General features: G+C 39.9%; 1 protein-coding gene across 2 annotated transcripts in view; it reads left to right on the top strand.

Moving 5' to 3' along the window:
- The window catches only part of MTR (5-methyltetrahydrofolate-homocysteine methyltransferase), an 81,478-nt gene extending 71,274 nt beyond the window's left edge, over nt 1–10,204 (top strand). For both annotated transcript variants that reach the window (XM_054022591.1, XM_054022590.1), the window contains exons 27-33: nt 345–420; nt 2,617–2,772; nt 4,194–4,390; nt 6,078–6,278; nt 7,284–7,476; nt 8,288–8,400; nt 8,545–10,204. In XM_054022591.1, the coding sequence (XP_053878566.1) occupies nt 345–420; nt 2,617–2,772; nt 4,194–4,390; nt 6,078–6,278; nt 7,284–7,476; nt 8,288–8,400; nt 8,545–8,631 (1,023 nt within the window). In that variant the 3' untranslated portion in view covers nt 8,632–10,204. The remainder of the gene's footprint in view (nt 1–344; nt 421–2,616; nt 2,773–4,193; nt 4,391–6,077; nt 6,279–7,283; nt 7,477–8,287; nt 8,401–8,544) is intronic.
- Nucleotides 10,205–17,057: the final 6,853 nt, after the last annotated feature.

Here is a 17,057-nt window from a genome sequence, read left to right as displayed (position 1 = left end):
AAGGTTAGACAACAGAGATAAAATCCAGCACCTTCCTATGAATCTGTACTCATTTTTTTAAACTAATAAAGGAACTTAAACTTATGTGGGGAGATTAATGCTTGATAATCTTGTAGGCTAAATCAACTAGAAATGTCTGTCCATTAAGAGTAGTACAGTAAATTGACTAGCTCATTGTAAAGTACATTTTATATTAGTCTTACCAAGGTACTTGCTAGATGATGAAATTAAAGCTGTCCTCAGATGTATCATCAACAAAATCGGTTCAGACTGTAACAAGGCCATTGAAGTTACTTTGTTCAAAGCTGAGAGGTTATATAAATGTATCTTTTATTTCCATTCAGGAAAGAAGATATTTGTCATTGGAGCAAGCTAGGAGAAAAGGTTTCCATAATGATTGGCTGTCAGACTATAAACCCGGTCCGTTTACTTTTTTTTTTTAATTGAACACTTAATACTTGATAACCTCATTGGATATAGCTGTGTGGTCTCCTGTCAGAGGGAGCAGCATGACTTGAAAATAAACTGGTATCTATTGAATTTGAAGGGATTGTTGTTGCACAAATGGGAGATCAGTGACCTAAAATGAAGGGTTCTCTTCCCCATCTTGCAAATGTTTGGCCCCATTACATTTATTTTTGTTTCTTCTGATTTCCAACTTGTCATCTAGTCCAGTCCCCTACACTCAAGGCAGGACTAAGTAATAACTAGACCATTCGTGACCACTCTTTGTCTAACCTGTTCTTAAAAACCTCCAATGACGGCGATTCCACAACTTCTCTAGGTATGCACTCAGTAGTGCCTACTTTCACAGGGCCAAAATGCAGCATTCAGTTTCTAGTTAACTAATCTTTATAAATGTCCATACTAAGGTAGCAGAGAAGGGGGGAAGATGCAAATGCTGGACCAGTAGCTACACCATAACAAGGACCCACCACTGCACATGCACCCTCACCACCCCTATCCTAGTGGATGTATGGGAGTTGCAAAAGCTCCTGAAGCTTCCCGACTAGGTTTTATGTGGAACTCCACAGCACACAATGCTGGTGAACTGGGCTGTGTCTGAGTAGAAGAGTTGGATATAAAGCCGGGGTGGACAAACTACGGCCCGCGGGCCTGTCCTGTCTGGCTCTTGGCCCGGGAGGCTCGCCCCCGGCCCCTCCCCTGCTGTTCCCTCTCCCCCACAGCCTCAGCTCACTGCACTGCTGGTGCAGTGCTCTGGGCGGCGAGCTCCTGGGGCAGCGCAGCTGCAGAACCGGGGCCTGATCTGGTGCTCTGTGCTGTGCGGCGCAGCTGCCTGTCCTGGTGCAGCCATGCCACCAGTGCTCCAGGCAGCACAGTAAGGGGGCAGGGAGCAGGGTGGGGGTTGGATAGAGGGCAGGGAAGTTTGGGGGGGGTGTCAGGGGCCGGGGGTGTGGATAGGGGTCGGGGCAGTCAGAGAGCGGGGAACAGGGGGGTTGAATGGGAGCAGGGCTCCTGGGTGGGCAGTCAGGAAGGAGAGGAGGGGTTGGATGGGGCAGTGGGGGGCAGTTAAGGGCGGAGTGTCCAGGGACGGTCAGGGAGCAGGGGTGGTTGGATGGGGCAGGGGTCCTGGGAGGGCAGTCAGGAAGGAGGGGCGGGATTGGATGGGGCGGGGGACAGAGAGCAGGTGGGGTGGATGGGGCAGGGGTCCCCGGGGGACTGTCAGGGAACAGGGGTTGGATGGGGCAAGAGTCCTGGGGGGGGGGAGGAAGGGGGCGGGCCATGCCTGGCTATTTGGGGAGGCACCGTCTCCCCTAACCGGCCCTCCATACAATTTCAGAAACCCGATGCAGCCCTCAGGTCAAAAAGTTTGCCTGCCCCTGATATGAAGCATCAATATAGAAAGCATTTAGTGGAAGGTAGTCTGTGCATCTGCCCAGTTCTGACATATTCTAAGCCCTATGATCAACAAAATAACTTCATGAGTCCAACACAATTAAGTATCAATCAGTATTGATTTGGATGAACTAATGAAGGAACTCTAAATTTCATATGTCAAGACTAATGCCTGATAATCTTCTAGGCCAGTGTAGTGGCCTAGAAGATTATCTAGGCCAGATAATAGTGATATGGTAGTTAGATTGACTTCAGTTTATCGTGACAGTCTTCTGAAGGATGACAACTTTAAATACAGATGCTGATAAGGGTTCAAAAGCATAGGGAACGAGAAAACTAAGTTATAAATGGTAGTGATGGTTTGTTTCCTTGCTGTGTTATGTACCGTAGGACCTCCGAGTTATGAACCTCTCGGGAATGGAGATTGTTTGTAACTCTGAAATGTTTGTAACTCTGAACAAAACGTTACGGTTCTTTCTTTTACCAACTTAACATTGACTTAATACGGCTGTGAAACTTTACTATGCAGAAGAAAAATGCTGCTTTACCTTTATTTTTTTTTTAGTAGTTTATGTTTAACGCAGTATTGTATTTATTTTTATTTTTTTGTCTCTGCTGCTGCCTGATTGCATATTTCCAGTATCAAATGAGGTGTGTGGTTGACTGGTCAGCTCGTAACTCTGAGGTTCTACTATGTATGTAAAAGATTCAGTAATATGTGGCAATTCCCAAATGACAAACTACTTTAAACTTCTACAGTTAAACCTAAATTCTTTGGCACTCAAGTTTTTGAAGATTATAACCTGGAGAGGCTGGTGGAATACATTGACTGGAAGCCTTTTTTTGATGTCTGGCAACTTCGGGGCAAATATCCCAACCGAGGATTTCCTAAAATTTTTAATGATAAAGCAGTGGGTGAGTATTGAAATAGTATTTCTTGTATGAAGGTAATGCAGACAGATCAGTTATTTAAAATATATATTCTGATTGTTCACAAATACACATGAACAACTTCAATTGAATCAGAAAGTGTTTTAATAAAATGGTACAAAAGATTAATAATAGAAAGTAAGTGGGGAAATATTTAGGCCCTAACTGTAAAGAGTTCACTAGTATATAAAAACAAAGGAAAATACTTTGATAATGGAAAAAAATTATAGAGGGCTTGATATGTCTATATTCATTGTTGGACAACATCACTAGAAGCCCTGAGTCCCATTACATATAATCCTGAAAGTACTTTTAAAAGACCATTGGAACATATGTAATAAAGCTGCAAGTGTATCCAAACCTCTAAAAATTAGTGTTCTTTCTGCTATACTATATTTAGAGCCCTGCAAATCTGCGGCTGTCTGCTTTATAGCTGCGGATAGCTGTGGACCATGTTTGCGGATCACAGGTCGGATGCGGCTACAAGTTTTATATCCGCACAGGGTTCTGACTAGATTGGGTAGCCAGATAATTTGCTATGTAACGTAGCACATGAAGTATTTAATATACACTAGCAGAGTTAAGTGAGCTAAGGAATGAATACTATCAAAGTGAGGATGGTTTATGTGATCTTGTGTGTTTGGATAAGCAAGACACTTGGGCTCGCTCTTTTAAAGCAGTATGGAATGGTTACCAGTAATGGATTACAGCACAGAGTCTGTGAGGTGTTTAGGTGTTTAGGGGGTCCCAACCACAATCTAATGATTTCTGGGGTATTTTAAGTACTTTCATGTACAATCTGTCCACATCGCTTATTCTGCTCCACCTGAAGGGGAGGGGAGGGATAGCTCAGTGGTTTGAGCATTGGCCTGTTGAACCCAGGGTTGTGAGTTCAATCCTTGAGAAGGGCCACTTAGGGATCTGGGGCAAAAATCTGTTCGGGGGGAGGGATAGCTCAGTGGTTTGAGCATTGGCCTGCTAAACCCAGGGTTGTGAGTTCAATCCTTGAGGGGGCCACTTGGGGATCTGGGGCAAAATCAGTACTTGGTCCTGCTAGTGAAGGCAGGGGGCTGGACTCGATGACCTTTCAAGGTCCCTTCCAGTTCTAGGAGATGGGATATCTCCATTAATTTATTTATTTATTTATTTATTTATTTTTTACTGTATTAGAATTCTGCTGGCTGAAGTATTTGTGCAGCAGGTATACTGTTACAACTGTGTAACCATGACAGCACTGACACCTTCTCTGTTAGCAACAGCTAAAATGCTACAGTAGTAACCAATAAGAAAGATGACTGAGGAAATAGCAGGATTATCCAGAAAGTGTATTTATTTAAAAAGAAGGGAGGGGAAAGCTGGAAAATTGGTTAAAGTTATGTCTCTTTTTTTTTTTTTTTTCCTGTTAGGAGAAGAAGCCAAAAGAGTTTATAATGATGCTCAGATCCTACTGAAAACTATTATTAGCCAAAAGAAGTTGCAAGCCAGCGGCCTGGTTGGGTTCTGGCCAGCGCAAAGTGTTCAAGATGATATTCATTTATACGTAACAGAAGAGGCATTGCAGTCTGCAGAACCAATAGCTAAATTTTACGGCTTAAGGCAACAGGTAGGAAGATGGAGTATTTGCTGACCTAGTATAAAGTTCTTTGTGTTGGCTTGTGAAGATGGAACAAAGGGATAATGTTAAAGTTCATGCTGAAAATGAAGTTAGCTATAATCTGAGAGAGCAATCTACAAAGGAAGAGTCATCTCCTGATCCCCTGTCTGCCTTTTTCAAAAATGATTATTAATTAGTAACATCTGTGAATGGTGAAACAGTGTATTACAGAACACTCCTTAGATTTCATCTTTTCAGATTCTTTTTCTTCTAATATTTTAGAAGCCATAAAGCACCATTGTGCATCTATCATGCTGCATAACTTCATAATCAAGACTCTGTGTACCCAACCTAAATTTTGCACCAAGATCCTCCATCAGACTGGAAATTCTGTGGGAGCTTAATTTATACTAAAAATTAGATTTTTGAATGAATTAAGTATGAACATTAATAATGTCGTCTGTCCTGCAGTTATCTGCAGTCTTTATTTTTGTTTAATTCTCACCTGGGGAAACAATTGAGAATAAACACATTTATTAGTCATTTCTGTTAACAGATTAGTAGCAAAATAGTTAATTATTGACATTTTAAATGGTCATCTTTAGGTTTGCATTAACAACCCATTCAGGTGAATGGAGAAGTTTGGATTTCTCAGAGTTACAGTTTCAAGCTATCCCAGGAAAATAATGTTGGTTCAGTTTATGCTTAGTTCATATTTTCAGAGTTATCTTTATGATCTTTAGAAACAGAATTAAAAAAAATATGTAAACTCAATTTCTGGAGCACAGTTTTGTGTACAGGTGTGGATTCTGTGAGACATGCTGCAGGATTTTGTCTAAGGTAACAGTGTTGTTAGAGGGACACTGTCAGTTTACAAACCACACTTCGATCTGAAATTTTTTTTTACTGCTGTTGTTACAAGTAAACCTTAAGATTACTAGAACTGAGAGATTTCTCCCCCCTCCCCCCCCGCTTTGTTTTATGTGTTTGACAGCACTTGTATTATAGCCTGTTTTACTAATTCTCTTGTTCGGTCTGACAGTTTCCTCTGTTTGTGTAGGTCTTTCAATCAGCAACAGGGGAGAGAAAAATGTCCTTTAAAAATGTGAAAACATGGTTGCAAAATTAGTTCTGGGTCTCACGGGTCGGGTGTTATACACAGTTACTTTCGTCTCTCTTTGTTTTACTGATTGGATTTCAATATGAGTGTCTCTTTACAGGCTAATCCCATTGGTCTATCATCTAATATGCTGATCCTGGGCCTTAGTGTAAACTTCACTTTGAAAAGATGGAAGGCATCATACATCTAGGCCTGGCATATACTTGCCTTCTGATATTTACAAGAATATCTTGTATCTAGAAGTCCTTGTGGTTTAAAAATAACAACTTCTCGCCTGTTGAGGGAAAGTAGATGGACCCATTTCTAGGCCTGCCTGAGCAGGGGGAGGGGAGGGATAGCTCCGTGGTTTGAGCATTGGCCTGTTGAACCCAGGGTTGTGAGTTCAATCCTTGAGAGGGCCACTTAGGGATCTGGGGCAAAAATCTGTTTTGGGATTGGTCCTGCTTTGAGCAGGGGGTTGGACTAGATGACCTTCTGAGGTCCCTTCCAACCTTGATATTCTATGGTTCTAATGAGCTTTTTTAAAAAAATGCAAGTTCTTATTTGATGCAACTTTTTTGTTGTTTTTTATTTTAGGCCGAAAAAGACTCCACCTGCACAGACCCATATTACTGCCTCTCTGATTTTATAGCCCCCTTGAATTCTGGTGTTCGTGACTATTTAGGCCTGTTTGCTGTGGCCTGCTTTGGGGTAGACAAGCTGTGCAAGGAATATGAGAAACAGTGTGATGACTACAACAGCATAATGGTGAAAGCACTGGGAGATCGTATAGCAGAGGTAACAATTTTTATTACAGATTGCATGGCTGCTTATACTTTCCTCGAACTCTCTATTGGACTCATTTGACAGTCACTTCTTCACCTTCTTAGATAAAAGTGGGTGTTGTGTGACACGGTGCGTCCTACTCGTTAAATCTGAAATTAAATTACTTGCCACCGAATGTGTCTTGAGCAAAGAGAGGATAGTCAGCATGAGTAACAGGGGAATCTGAGACTCAGTGCAGCTTTCCAGACTTTTTTCCATCACGAGAGAGTTTCAGGGTCAAGTCTCAAAAAAGCAAGTAGCTTTAAACAGGTTGTAAACTGGGCCTCTTTTTTAAAAGTATCTCTAACTCCCTCAGATAATTTTTTGGACCCTAAAATGACCTAATAGTTCTACCCTTGGATACAAACGCAGGGATTCCATTGGCTTTAATGGTAACCACACAAGTATATCCAAAGGAAGAATTTGACCCACTGTGGCTAAGATCTTATCTACAGTGTGAGTTTGTCCTGATTCCAGTCATGTACCAAATTTTGGTGCAAACTTATAGTGTAAACAAGGAAAGCTGGAATTTGCACCTGTCAAACTTCTCCAGTTTCAAACAGAGCTAAGCTCTTCTGACACAAGTAGCAAATTTGTGTGTCTGTACTAGAAGTTTGTGATGGTGCAGCTACACCGCTGGCTCGTCTGTCATGGCTGGAACCGGGCAAATGGTATAGTGTAGGCAAAGTCTAAACATCTTCTCTAAGCTTGGCACTGTATCATCATCTGGTTACCAGCCACCTCTTTCCCACTCCAGTACATACGCTTGTCAAGCATCAAAAAAAACCAGAATTGGTGAAAGAAGTGCTTTGTGTGTGTTTCAGTAGAATCAGTTTGCTTGTATGATGCTTATTTACCCATGGTGAGAGTCCCTACAAAGAAGTAAATTAAATCTGACCATGTCATTTTTGTCCTGGATTAAATTGCTGTTTTTGGCAATCTCTGCAAATTAAAAGAATACTTATGCTTTGTTCCCAGGCCTTTGCAGAGGAGCTCCATGAAAGGGTCCGAAAAGAATTCTGGGCTTACTGTAACAGTGAACAGTTGGATATTTCAGACTTGCGCAGGATCAAATATGATGGAATCCGTCCAGCTCCTGGGTACCCGAGCCAGCCCGACCACACTGAAAAACTCACCATGTGGAAACTTGCAAACATTGAGGAGGCAACAGGTACGTGCAACCTTTTTTATTTCCCCTTTGACCTGAATAAGGAATTTAAGCTCTGTGACAAAGTATCCAATGCAGAGCTGCATACAAACAAAAATCAAAACAATTATAGTTGGAATCTGTGTCTGTCTGTCTCTCTCTCCCTCCCCCCCCCCCCTTATCCCTCCCGTCCCTATTCCTTTGCTGCAGCCAGGGAGGTTTTTTTATGGAACAATGTCATCTTGCTGTTTTTCCTGTGTGTTAGTGAATTTTGTAGTAGAATCTAGTTTGCATTTAAAAAACATTTCTAATGTCTTTGTGGCCGCAAGCAAACTTCCAAAGATGAACAAAGTGTAGATCAATGTAGTGATGTGTTCCCCAGTCTGCAGAGAGCCTCAAACCTCTTAGACCTCTTAGAAAGTGTGAACTGCCCTGTTCCTTTCCTGTTGCTGTTTTAAATGTCAGCTATCTCACTGCTAATCCCGAACTACCTTCCTAGGTTCCAAAAACCCCTAATGTTCCCTTCCCAGATGCCAAAATGTCTAGTTTATCCCTAACAACTTCTACGCTGCAGACCTGCATTGCTGATACAAAAATATGCAGCGTGTTGAAAACTGAAAATGTAGTGCCCGAGGAAAATAAATTTTATTTAATAAAAATAAATAACACAAGGAATATTGAACTATTATTAATTTCCCCGTTTAGTTCATTAAAAACCTGCATTTTTGAATTTGCCTAATGCTGTCTCAGAATTTTCAGTTTGCCAAACAAGACCTCTCCAGAACTTAGGTGTGTTACTATCAGTTACTAAACAAAATGTTATTTTTTCTTTCAGGTATTCAGTTAACTGAATCACTAGCAATGACACCTGCCTCCGCTGTTTCAGGTCTCTACTTCTCCAACCCCAAATCCAAATACTTTGCTGTTGGTAAAATATGTAAGGATCAGGTAATTTGGATTCCATGATATAGTTGAGCTACAAATAAGCTGATTAAATAGTAGAAACAAGCTGTTTTCTGACTATTTTGGAAACGTTGACTCATGGAGACTTACTAATCAATGTGTTAAAATCTTTCTCTTGTTTCTTTGCAGGTTGAAGATTATGCACTGAGGAAAAACTTGCCAGTGGTTGAGGTTGAGAAATGGCTGGGGCCCATCCTGGCATATGATTTGGAATAACTGTTTGTGGGATGGCAGGGGCAAGCCTCTGCCTTGCTCTTTCCAGTTTCTTCTCCAGAAATAGAACAGAGCTGGACTTAGAATCGTGTAGTTTGCATCTATTGACAGAACCTCTCAGTGGGCTTTGGAGGCTGTTCACTTTGTAGTATCGCTTGCCAACAAAAAGAAAAACCCCACCACATTTTTGTGTGATTCTTTGTTAATTTTTGGCAAAGTAGTTTTGTATTTAAATATGCCCTTTGTTAAGGGGATAGTACTGAAATCCTCTAAAGACCTCAGAATCATAATTGTGCATTTCTGTGCCCAAATACTATAACTGGGCTAGATGTAGAGATCACCGGGTTTTCTTTTTGATTGTGGCCGTTTTGAGAACTGGCTCACACCTTAATAATCTTGGGACAAACATTTGCACTGAAGCACTCCATTGCTTCAAATAATGCAGAATTTTGTTTCTGGTCTTTAAATGGCATGTGTATCGGCAAGTCAAAAGACACGGAAATAGAATAAAAGAATGCCTCATAAGTAATGGGTAATACTTAGTGGGTAAGGAACAACTTGGGATCTATTCTCCCCCCTCATTATACCGATGCCTCTCCTGTTTTCGGGAGAACACCAGACCCCATGCTCATATAACAATCTTGCTATATCAGAAAGAAGGTTGTATCACTAAGGCTATTTTGATTATTTTTGTTATTGTAACTACCAAAGTAATGTGGTGGTCTGAAACAATCCAAGTAATGCTGTATTATCCTAAAGAATAGGACTGAGCACGGAACTGAAAGCCTGGAATACTCCCAGCTCTGACAGGTCGTCTTTGGCTTTGGGCAAACCATGTTATCTAGCTAACTCAATGTCCGTAGCTGTAAAATGGGGATAATACTTCCTACTTCACTGATGTGTATTGTGAAACTTGTTGCTTATATACCATTTTGAGGATGAAAAGAGATACTGACTTCAGTATATTAGTTGCAGGTAAGTCTTTGGGTGTTGAATATTAAAACTGTGGCTGCAATACCTTTACTTACTGATAATGAAGAAAAGGCCTTTGGAAATAGCCGCTGTGTTTTTTCACCCAATTACTACTTTTTAAGAAAAAATATCATATTGGAAAAACTGTTACATGACAATTTTTTAATCAAATTACTATGCTTAGTCCTCTGATCTGAATGTAAGCAATAGATAATCTACAAGTTTAGTCTCTAAATAAATATTTAATTTTGAATAAATTCACTGTTTATAAATGTTTTTAATAATCTCTGATGTAGGCACTAGTCTAGCTCAGAGCTATGTATTTAATTATTAACTTTTATGAAACATAGAGGAGAAAGTCCTGCTTTCTAAGTCTGGTATCTGTCAAAAACAATGACCTGTGTTGTAAAGAGACCCCCCCTTCTAAATATATTGTTTGTAATCAATTGGTATTTAAATATTGCCTTACAATATTAACCTTCATCTGACTTTTGAAATATACTGAAAAAAATGCATATATGACTCCTTAAACAATAAATATTAATCTATCGGTAGTGCTATCCTTGTCAAACCTCAGTTTAAAATACATTATTGACATAAAATATGCAATAAAATCTGACCTATTTTTGTAGTTAATATACACTTTGCCCTATGTTTCTGTATTTAAGTCTTTGGATGGGATTTTCAAAAGCACCTAAGTGAGTTTGCTCTGAACTCAGTTAAGTGCTTTGGAAAATCCCACACTTAATCATTTTGAGATTATTTTTGTAAACAGAAACTACATAGAGCAAGAGACTGAAAGACTTGATTCTAATTCACACTCAGGTCCCTTTACAATACAAGGCCCCTGTACATTGCCACAGTGGCATCAAAGGGCTTTAGTACAAATGAAAATCGGGTCCTAAAATGTCTTATATTTTTCCCTATGAAAGTTAATCTTTAATGACTGGAATCTTTAATTTTCCCCATTCAAAATCTATAGTTGGGCTTTTCTAGGTGCTAATAACTGGCATATCTCCCCCCCCCCCACACCTTGCTGGTAGATGGAAAAAGAAGGCCAGATTCTGATCTTGCTTGTATTGGCACATCTCCAAAGTAACTGCATTGAAGTCAGTAGGATTACTCTGGAGTTATGTTGGTGTAAATGAGATGAGAATCTGGCTCATACATCTTGATCTTGCTTCCATTGATATCAGTAACACAGCTACCAGTGACTTCAGTGGAAGCAGGATCAGGCTGACTGCTCTGAGTGTTACAAGAAGATGAAAAGATATAGTGGGATATGACAGTGTTGTGTTGGTACTTAGCACTAAGAAATCCCAAGAGCCCAACTTTCAAAGGCTCATGCAAGTGCTTTGTCCATAAAAATGTACACAGACTCATCACTCCCAGAAAAATCTCCATTTCCACATGCAACATGTGAAATTGTGCATTCTAAAAGCCAGTTAGACGGAGATTCATTTTGCATGTGCAGATAGGGTTTAGAAGGGTAATGAGTGCTAATATATTTCTGTGGGCTCATCAACTGTGGCTTCATTTAAAAGCTTGGTCCTAAATGTCAGTTGACTTAACTGATGAGACTCAAATTTGATCCCTTTTTTGTCTCTAATTTGATCCCTTCAAAAGAATCACAGCAGGTTCTGAGAGAAAAGACCGTCCTTTGAATAGTTCTACCTTGTGAGCAAATTGATGGGATTTTTTAAAAGCAAACGTTATTTACTTTCCTTGGGGATTCCTTTTATTAAAAAGACATAAGTTCAAATATGAAAGGAATATACTACTTTGAAATTCATGAGACATTAGTGGTTAAAGTTGTCTTCAAAGTCTTTCCTGAAAACATTGTCCTTTTTCGGACATCTCAAGATAGGACTTGAAATCTGCTCTCTCTGGTGCATTATTTTAACTTGAAGGCAGGGCTTTAATTTTTAATCATTTAGCCATTTCCTCTTGCCTGCTGCACACATAGTAGGGCCTGCCACAGAGGCCATTCTTCTACCAAATTTCAAGTCTCTGCTCGAAAGCATTTGCATGTTAGAACTTCTCAAAGAAAAAGTCGCCAGAATTTTTTTAAATATTTCAGAAGAATGTTTTTTTCCTTAGCCGTGTTCTCAGAAAGAGTGGAACCCCATTTTAGCTGAAACTTTTCAAAATAACTCAGTCTATTACAGTTTGGCAAAGTTATAAGCTATTGAAAACAGGATCTTATAATGGGAAGGGACAGGCAACCTTAATAATAGGCAGTACTAGTAACTCTGCCTATAATGGTGGTGTTCTTGGGCATTTATCTGACCCTCAACATGATTTTTGTATTTGATTTCCTTAACTGTTTTGTATGGTTGGGTTGGATAAGAGGAGTTATGACTACTATTAATTGGAATTGCGTTCAGTATAAAAATTTATTACACAGTAGTAAGATGGAGTACACATCTTAATAAAGAGTAACCATCGTTAAATAGTTAAATTATGTAGTTTAACAAAATACAGTAACAAGCCTTAAGGATGCTGAGCACCAGAGTAAAATCCACCATTTAACCTCTGCTGCTTGTGCAAAATAAGCAGTGTTACAAAACCACTCTCAGCCATTTCCTAGGATGATTGTTTTTAGAGCTAGCCAGGAAAGCCACAGTTCATGTTAGTATCATTGTCAAGGCTGATAGACACAAAATTGAACCTGCTCTCCCACTTATCCATTTGCTAAGTCAATGCAGCATCTTGTGAGTACTTTTGTAAACAAATGCCTCAGATCTTTTTGCAGCAAAACACTTAAGTACATGCTTAATTCCTATTGAGGTCAGTTGGATTTAAGCACATACCTAAAGTTAATCATATATTTAAATACTTTGTTGCATTGCACCTTCAATCTGTTGTTCCTTCTAACAAAATGGGGGCACATAGGGTCTAATGCTGCCCAGACGTAAGCACTTCACAGCCATGAGTAGTCAGATTCAATTCTGATGACAGCACCTCTGTTCTGTATAAGGCATGGATTGTACCCTGATTGGTCCACCTCAGATTTCTGAAAATGAAACTAATCAATGGGCTGCCTAAATAATTAAATAAAATAAGCCCCACAGCTTCAGCATATCAGTTTCCACAAGCTCAGACTCCTGGAACAGGAGGAGAGATCTAGAACTGTATCTTTGGCTGGCAGCTGAAGATCCCTCCTTCTGGTTAGCACCAAGATTTATCACAAATATATGCCTTGCTGTCTCTTTCTTTGAGCACTCCCATTGGAAGCGCTTAGTGATTCCAGAAGTCTACAGCTGCAATACTACCTTAAACTGAAGTTTCTAACATCTTGAGAGACCATCCATTGTGAACTCAAACTGAACTGGAGAATTTGTGTGTACATTAGTTTGATAAGTAATAAATACTTTTAAACATGTATCTCTTTACACAGATTGGATTATTCTAAGATGAAAATTTCTCAAGTTATAAAAAGATAGTGAAATCTGTGTTGAACTACATCATGTCATGTGTAAAGTATAAATGTTGGTTCATTCTAAAAAGGTGAATTTGTGGCTGATAGATTCCTTCTGCACTTCTGTACTCTGACCTTGTGAGAACAAACATGTACATACGTTTCTGCAGATTAGCAAGGTGGTTTTTCAGGAAGCAGACTGATGAAAAGCTGCATTGGACAGGCAAAGGACTAATTTAACAAACTGCTCTTTAGAGATATGTTGGTAAAATTTGTACTTGATTTATTGCCATAAATCATGCTGGTTTTTAAACACATGCTTCAATCTTGTCTGTGCTCAGCTGGTTTGATTTCAGGAAATAAGTGCTCCTGAGATGCAGTGCTTTGCTAAATACAGTACAAGAGCCTCTTCACCCAATCAGGAGTTTATAATTTACTGCTCTGCAGTGGCTCTCAATTAAGTTTTGGCTTTTATGATCGTCTCTCTAAACAGACAGTTCCGGTTAGACGAATATGAAGAATAGACATATTCTTCGAGTGCTTGCTCATGTCCATTCCATACTAGTTGTGTGTGCTTGCCACATGCACCAGTGCCAGAAGTTTTTCCCTTGGCAGTATCCATAGGGGACTGGCTCTGGCGCCCTCTGGAGTGGCGCCCCCATGGTGCCGTATAAGCAGCGCCGCCGGCTCCCCCCCACCCTCAGATCCTTCTTGCCGGAAACTCCGACAGTGGGGAGGGAGGGCGGGTTGTGGAAGAAAACTGAAAAGGTAACTGTCTTTTCTTCTTTGAGTGCTTGCTCACGTCCATTCCATATTAGGTGACTCCAAAGCAGTACCCCGGAGTGTCTTCTCTGGCCTGCTTAGTGATGGCATAATGAGCGGTAAACGTGTGAACAGAGGGCCACATTGCAGCTCTACAGATGTCCTGGATAGGGATGTGCACCAGGAAGGCCACCGAAGATGCCTGCGCTCTTGTTGAGTAGGCTCTGACAATCGGTGGCAGCGGACCCCCCACCAGGTCGAAACAGGTCCTTATGCACGAGGTGATCCAATTGGAAATCCTCTGAGAGGACACCAGGTGACCCTTCCACCTATCCACTGTAGTGATGAAAAGTTGAGTCAGTTTTTGGAAAGGTACATTCTAAGTAGAAAGCCAAGGCCAACACATCTCGAAGAACACCAGTTACAGAAAAGATAACTCTCTTTTTCTATTCTTTTAGGATCTAATGCTACAAGCCTTGTGAGAAATCTTAGAGATTTTAACAGGGCTATTTATGTGAGTAAGTGTTTGTAGGATCAACTCCTTAATAACTTTGCTATACATGAAAGCGTTGTCATATCCATGCATAAAAAAAGTTTTTATTCACACAAATGGAAGTGAGCGCACTACCTTATACTTCTATAATGGTATTCTTGCTTCAAGACTCGTATCCAGTTATTTTACAGCACAGAAGAAGGTATGCGTTACATGTTCAATTCAGTGATAACCACTGGTGAGATCAGTTGGATTTTACTAAATGCACAGCAAGAGGACCAAAGTTGTTAAGGGAAGATTATTTACTGGAGACAGTGGGGAACTAAGGTGAACTGAGGATTAGATATACACAAATATGGAGCCACCATCACGCCCAAATCCTTTAGAGCTCACTACATCCTTTTTGTTTCCCTATTCTGGCAACACCCCTCTTTATCCACCAACAATCTCCATTTTTGTTCTCAGCTCATCAGCCACCCTTCTCAGTCCTGAACCCCCATATTCCGATATAAGAAGAAATAAGCAGCTTTAAATGCACTTTGTTGATATTCCCTCATCAATAGTCTGTCATAGTCATGCTGGCTACTGCCTACTCCCCTCCCCCCACTTTCTATTTCTTAAGCTCAGCTGTCTTTTCTCAAGGAACCATCAGACACCATTTCCCTTTCTTTCAGTGGACTCCATGCAAATTACTTTACTCTCGTGATTCAGTGGATCCCTTGAAGAAATGAGATTTCATCACCTCCTAATTTTCTATTTGACCTCTGCATCTGGGTGGATTTGATTTAAATCACTAGTCAGGAAGACTCTATTTAATCGTGGATTCTCCGTAAAAGTGCATCCTTGTTGGTTGTTATAACCTTAATACATATTCTTCACAACTCAGAGATAGATGTAGGTTTAGTTTTTAGAAGGTACACACTATACATTTTTCAAGTGATATATTTTGAATACTTTTTAGATTAGTTTTACAGCTATATCAGAAAATGAATGATTGTTTGGTTATTTCATTTACCAAAGGTAATTGAAGCAGATATTTATGAAGTCATTGGGAGGTGAACTATCTCCAATTCAACAGGTTAATCATTAATATTTGGAGGTTTTTCTTGCCATGCTGTATAAGGAGGAGAACATCACCAGACAGACATTTAAATTTTTTTTTTTAAACTAAAACAACGTTATGTATTCTGGATTTTTTTCTTCAACAGCAAACATAATATTTTAACAAAATAAGCATATGAATTTTTGAATTTAAACATTCAAGTTTTTTAAAATCAGGTTTGTTTTTGTTAACATTGTTTAAAATAGTTAAATGAAATATTTAAAAAAACAAAACAAAAATTAGATCGACTATGTCAGCCAGGTCAACATGAGAAACTTAAAATATTGGCTTCTGCAGCTGAATCAGTCACCTTCACCTTCATTTTCCTGTTTTGTTCAAAATCTGGAAAAGAAAAACAAGCTTTCCTGCTTTTTCAGGTCCCAAACGATTTCTCAATTTGGAATGAATTAGTCCAAAGGAAGAAAATATTCTTTCTACACCAGCAGAAGAAGCTACTGCTCTTAAAAGCAAGATTATTACTTCAACAGTCTCTGAATCCAAGTGCTTAAGTGACTTCCACCAGTTCACTGGTGTGACTTTCTTTAAAACATCATCAGCAAACATATTTCTTGAATGGTTTCAAGTATCAGGGGGTAGCCGTGTTAGTCTGTATCCACAAAAACAATAAGGAGTCTGCGGAACTGTCAAGGCTGTATCCCCACTTTGAACTTTAGGGTACAAATGTAGGGGCCTGCATGAAAACTTCTAAGCTTAACTACCAGCTTAGCTCTGGCCTGCTGCCACCATTTCCCAATTGGATTCCCTCCCTGGGAAGCCTTGAGAAACCTTTCACCAATTCCCTGGTGAGTACAGATCCAAACCCCTTGGATCTTAAAACAAGGAGAAATTAACCATCCCCCCTCCTTCCTCCCACCAACTCCTGGTGAACACAGATCCAACCCCCTTGGATCTAAAACAAGGAAAAATCAATCAGGTTCTTAAAAAGAAGGCTTTTAATTAAAAAAAAAGGTAAAAATCATCTCTGTAAAATCAGTATGGAAATTAACCTTACAGGGTAATCAAACTTAAAGAGCTCAGAGGACTCCCCTCTAGTCTCAGGTTCAAAGTACAGCAAACAAAGATAAACACTCTAGTAAAAGGTACATTTACAAGTTGAGAAAACAAAGGAAAACTAAGACGCCTTGCCTGGCTATTTACTTACAAGTTTGAAATAGGAGAGACTTGTTTAGAAAGATGTGGAGAACCTGGATTGATGTCTGGTCCCTCTCAGTCCCGAGAGCGAACGCACTCCCAAACAAAGAACACAAACAATTTGAAAGTATCTTGTCCCCTTATTGGTCCTTTAGGTCAGATGCCAGCCAGGTTACCTGAGCTTCTTAACCCTTTACAGGGAAAAGGATTTTGGAGTCTCTGGCCAGGAGGGATTTTATAGTACTGTACACAGGACAGCTGTTACCCTTCTCTTTATAGTTATGACAGGAACTGAGGTTTTTTACCCATGAAAGCTTATGCCCAAATAAATCTGTTAGTCTTTAAGGTGCCACCGGACTCCTTGTTGTTCTTGAATGGTTCTTATTCCTAAACTGGGTCTCTTTTATGGCCTGCTGCCATTATAGGTTTTCCCTTCTAGTGAGAGAATGGTATGGTAGATCTGAAATCAATGATGGCTAAACTCAGAAAGACCTCAAGACTTCTGGAATATGCTGCTCAAACAGTTT

Source organism: Malaclemys terrapin, chromosome 3 (genome assembly GCF_027887155.1).
Source record: "Malaclemys terrapin pileata isolate rMalTer1 chromosome 3, rMalTer1.hap1, whole genome shotgun sequence".
In the NCBI taxonomy this organism is placed as follows: Eukaryota; Metazoa; Chordata; order Testudines; family Emydidae; genus Malaclemys; species Malaclemys terrapin.
Note: the sequence above shows the minus strand (reverse complement) of the source record. Positions and strands in the feature narration are given on the sequence as shown.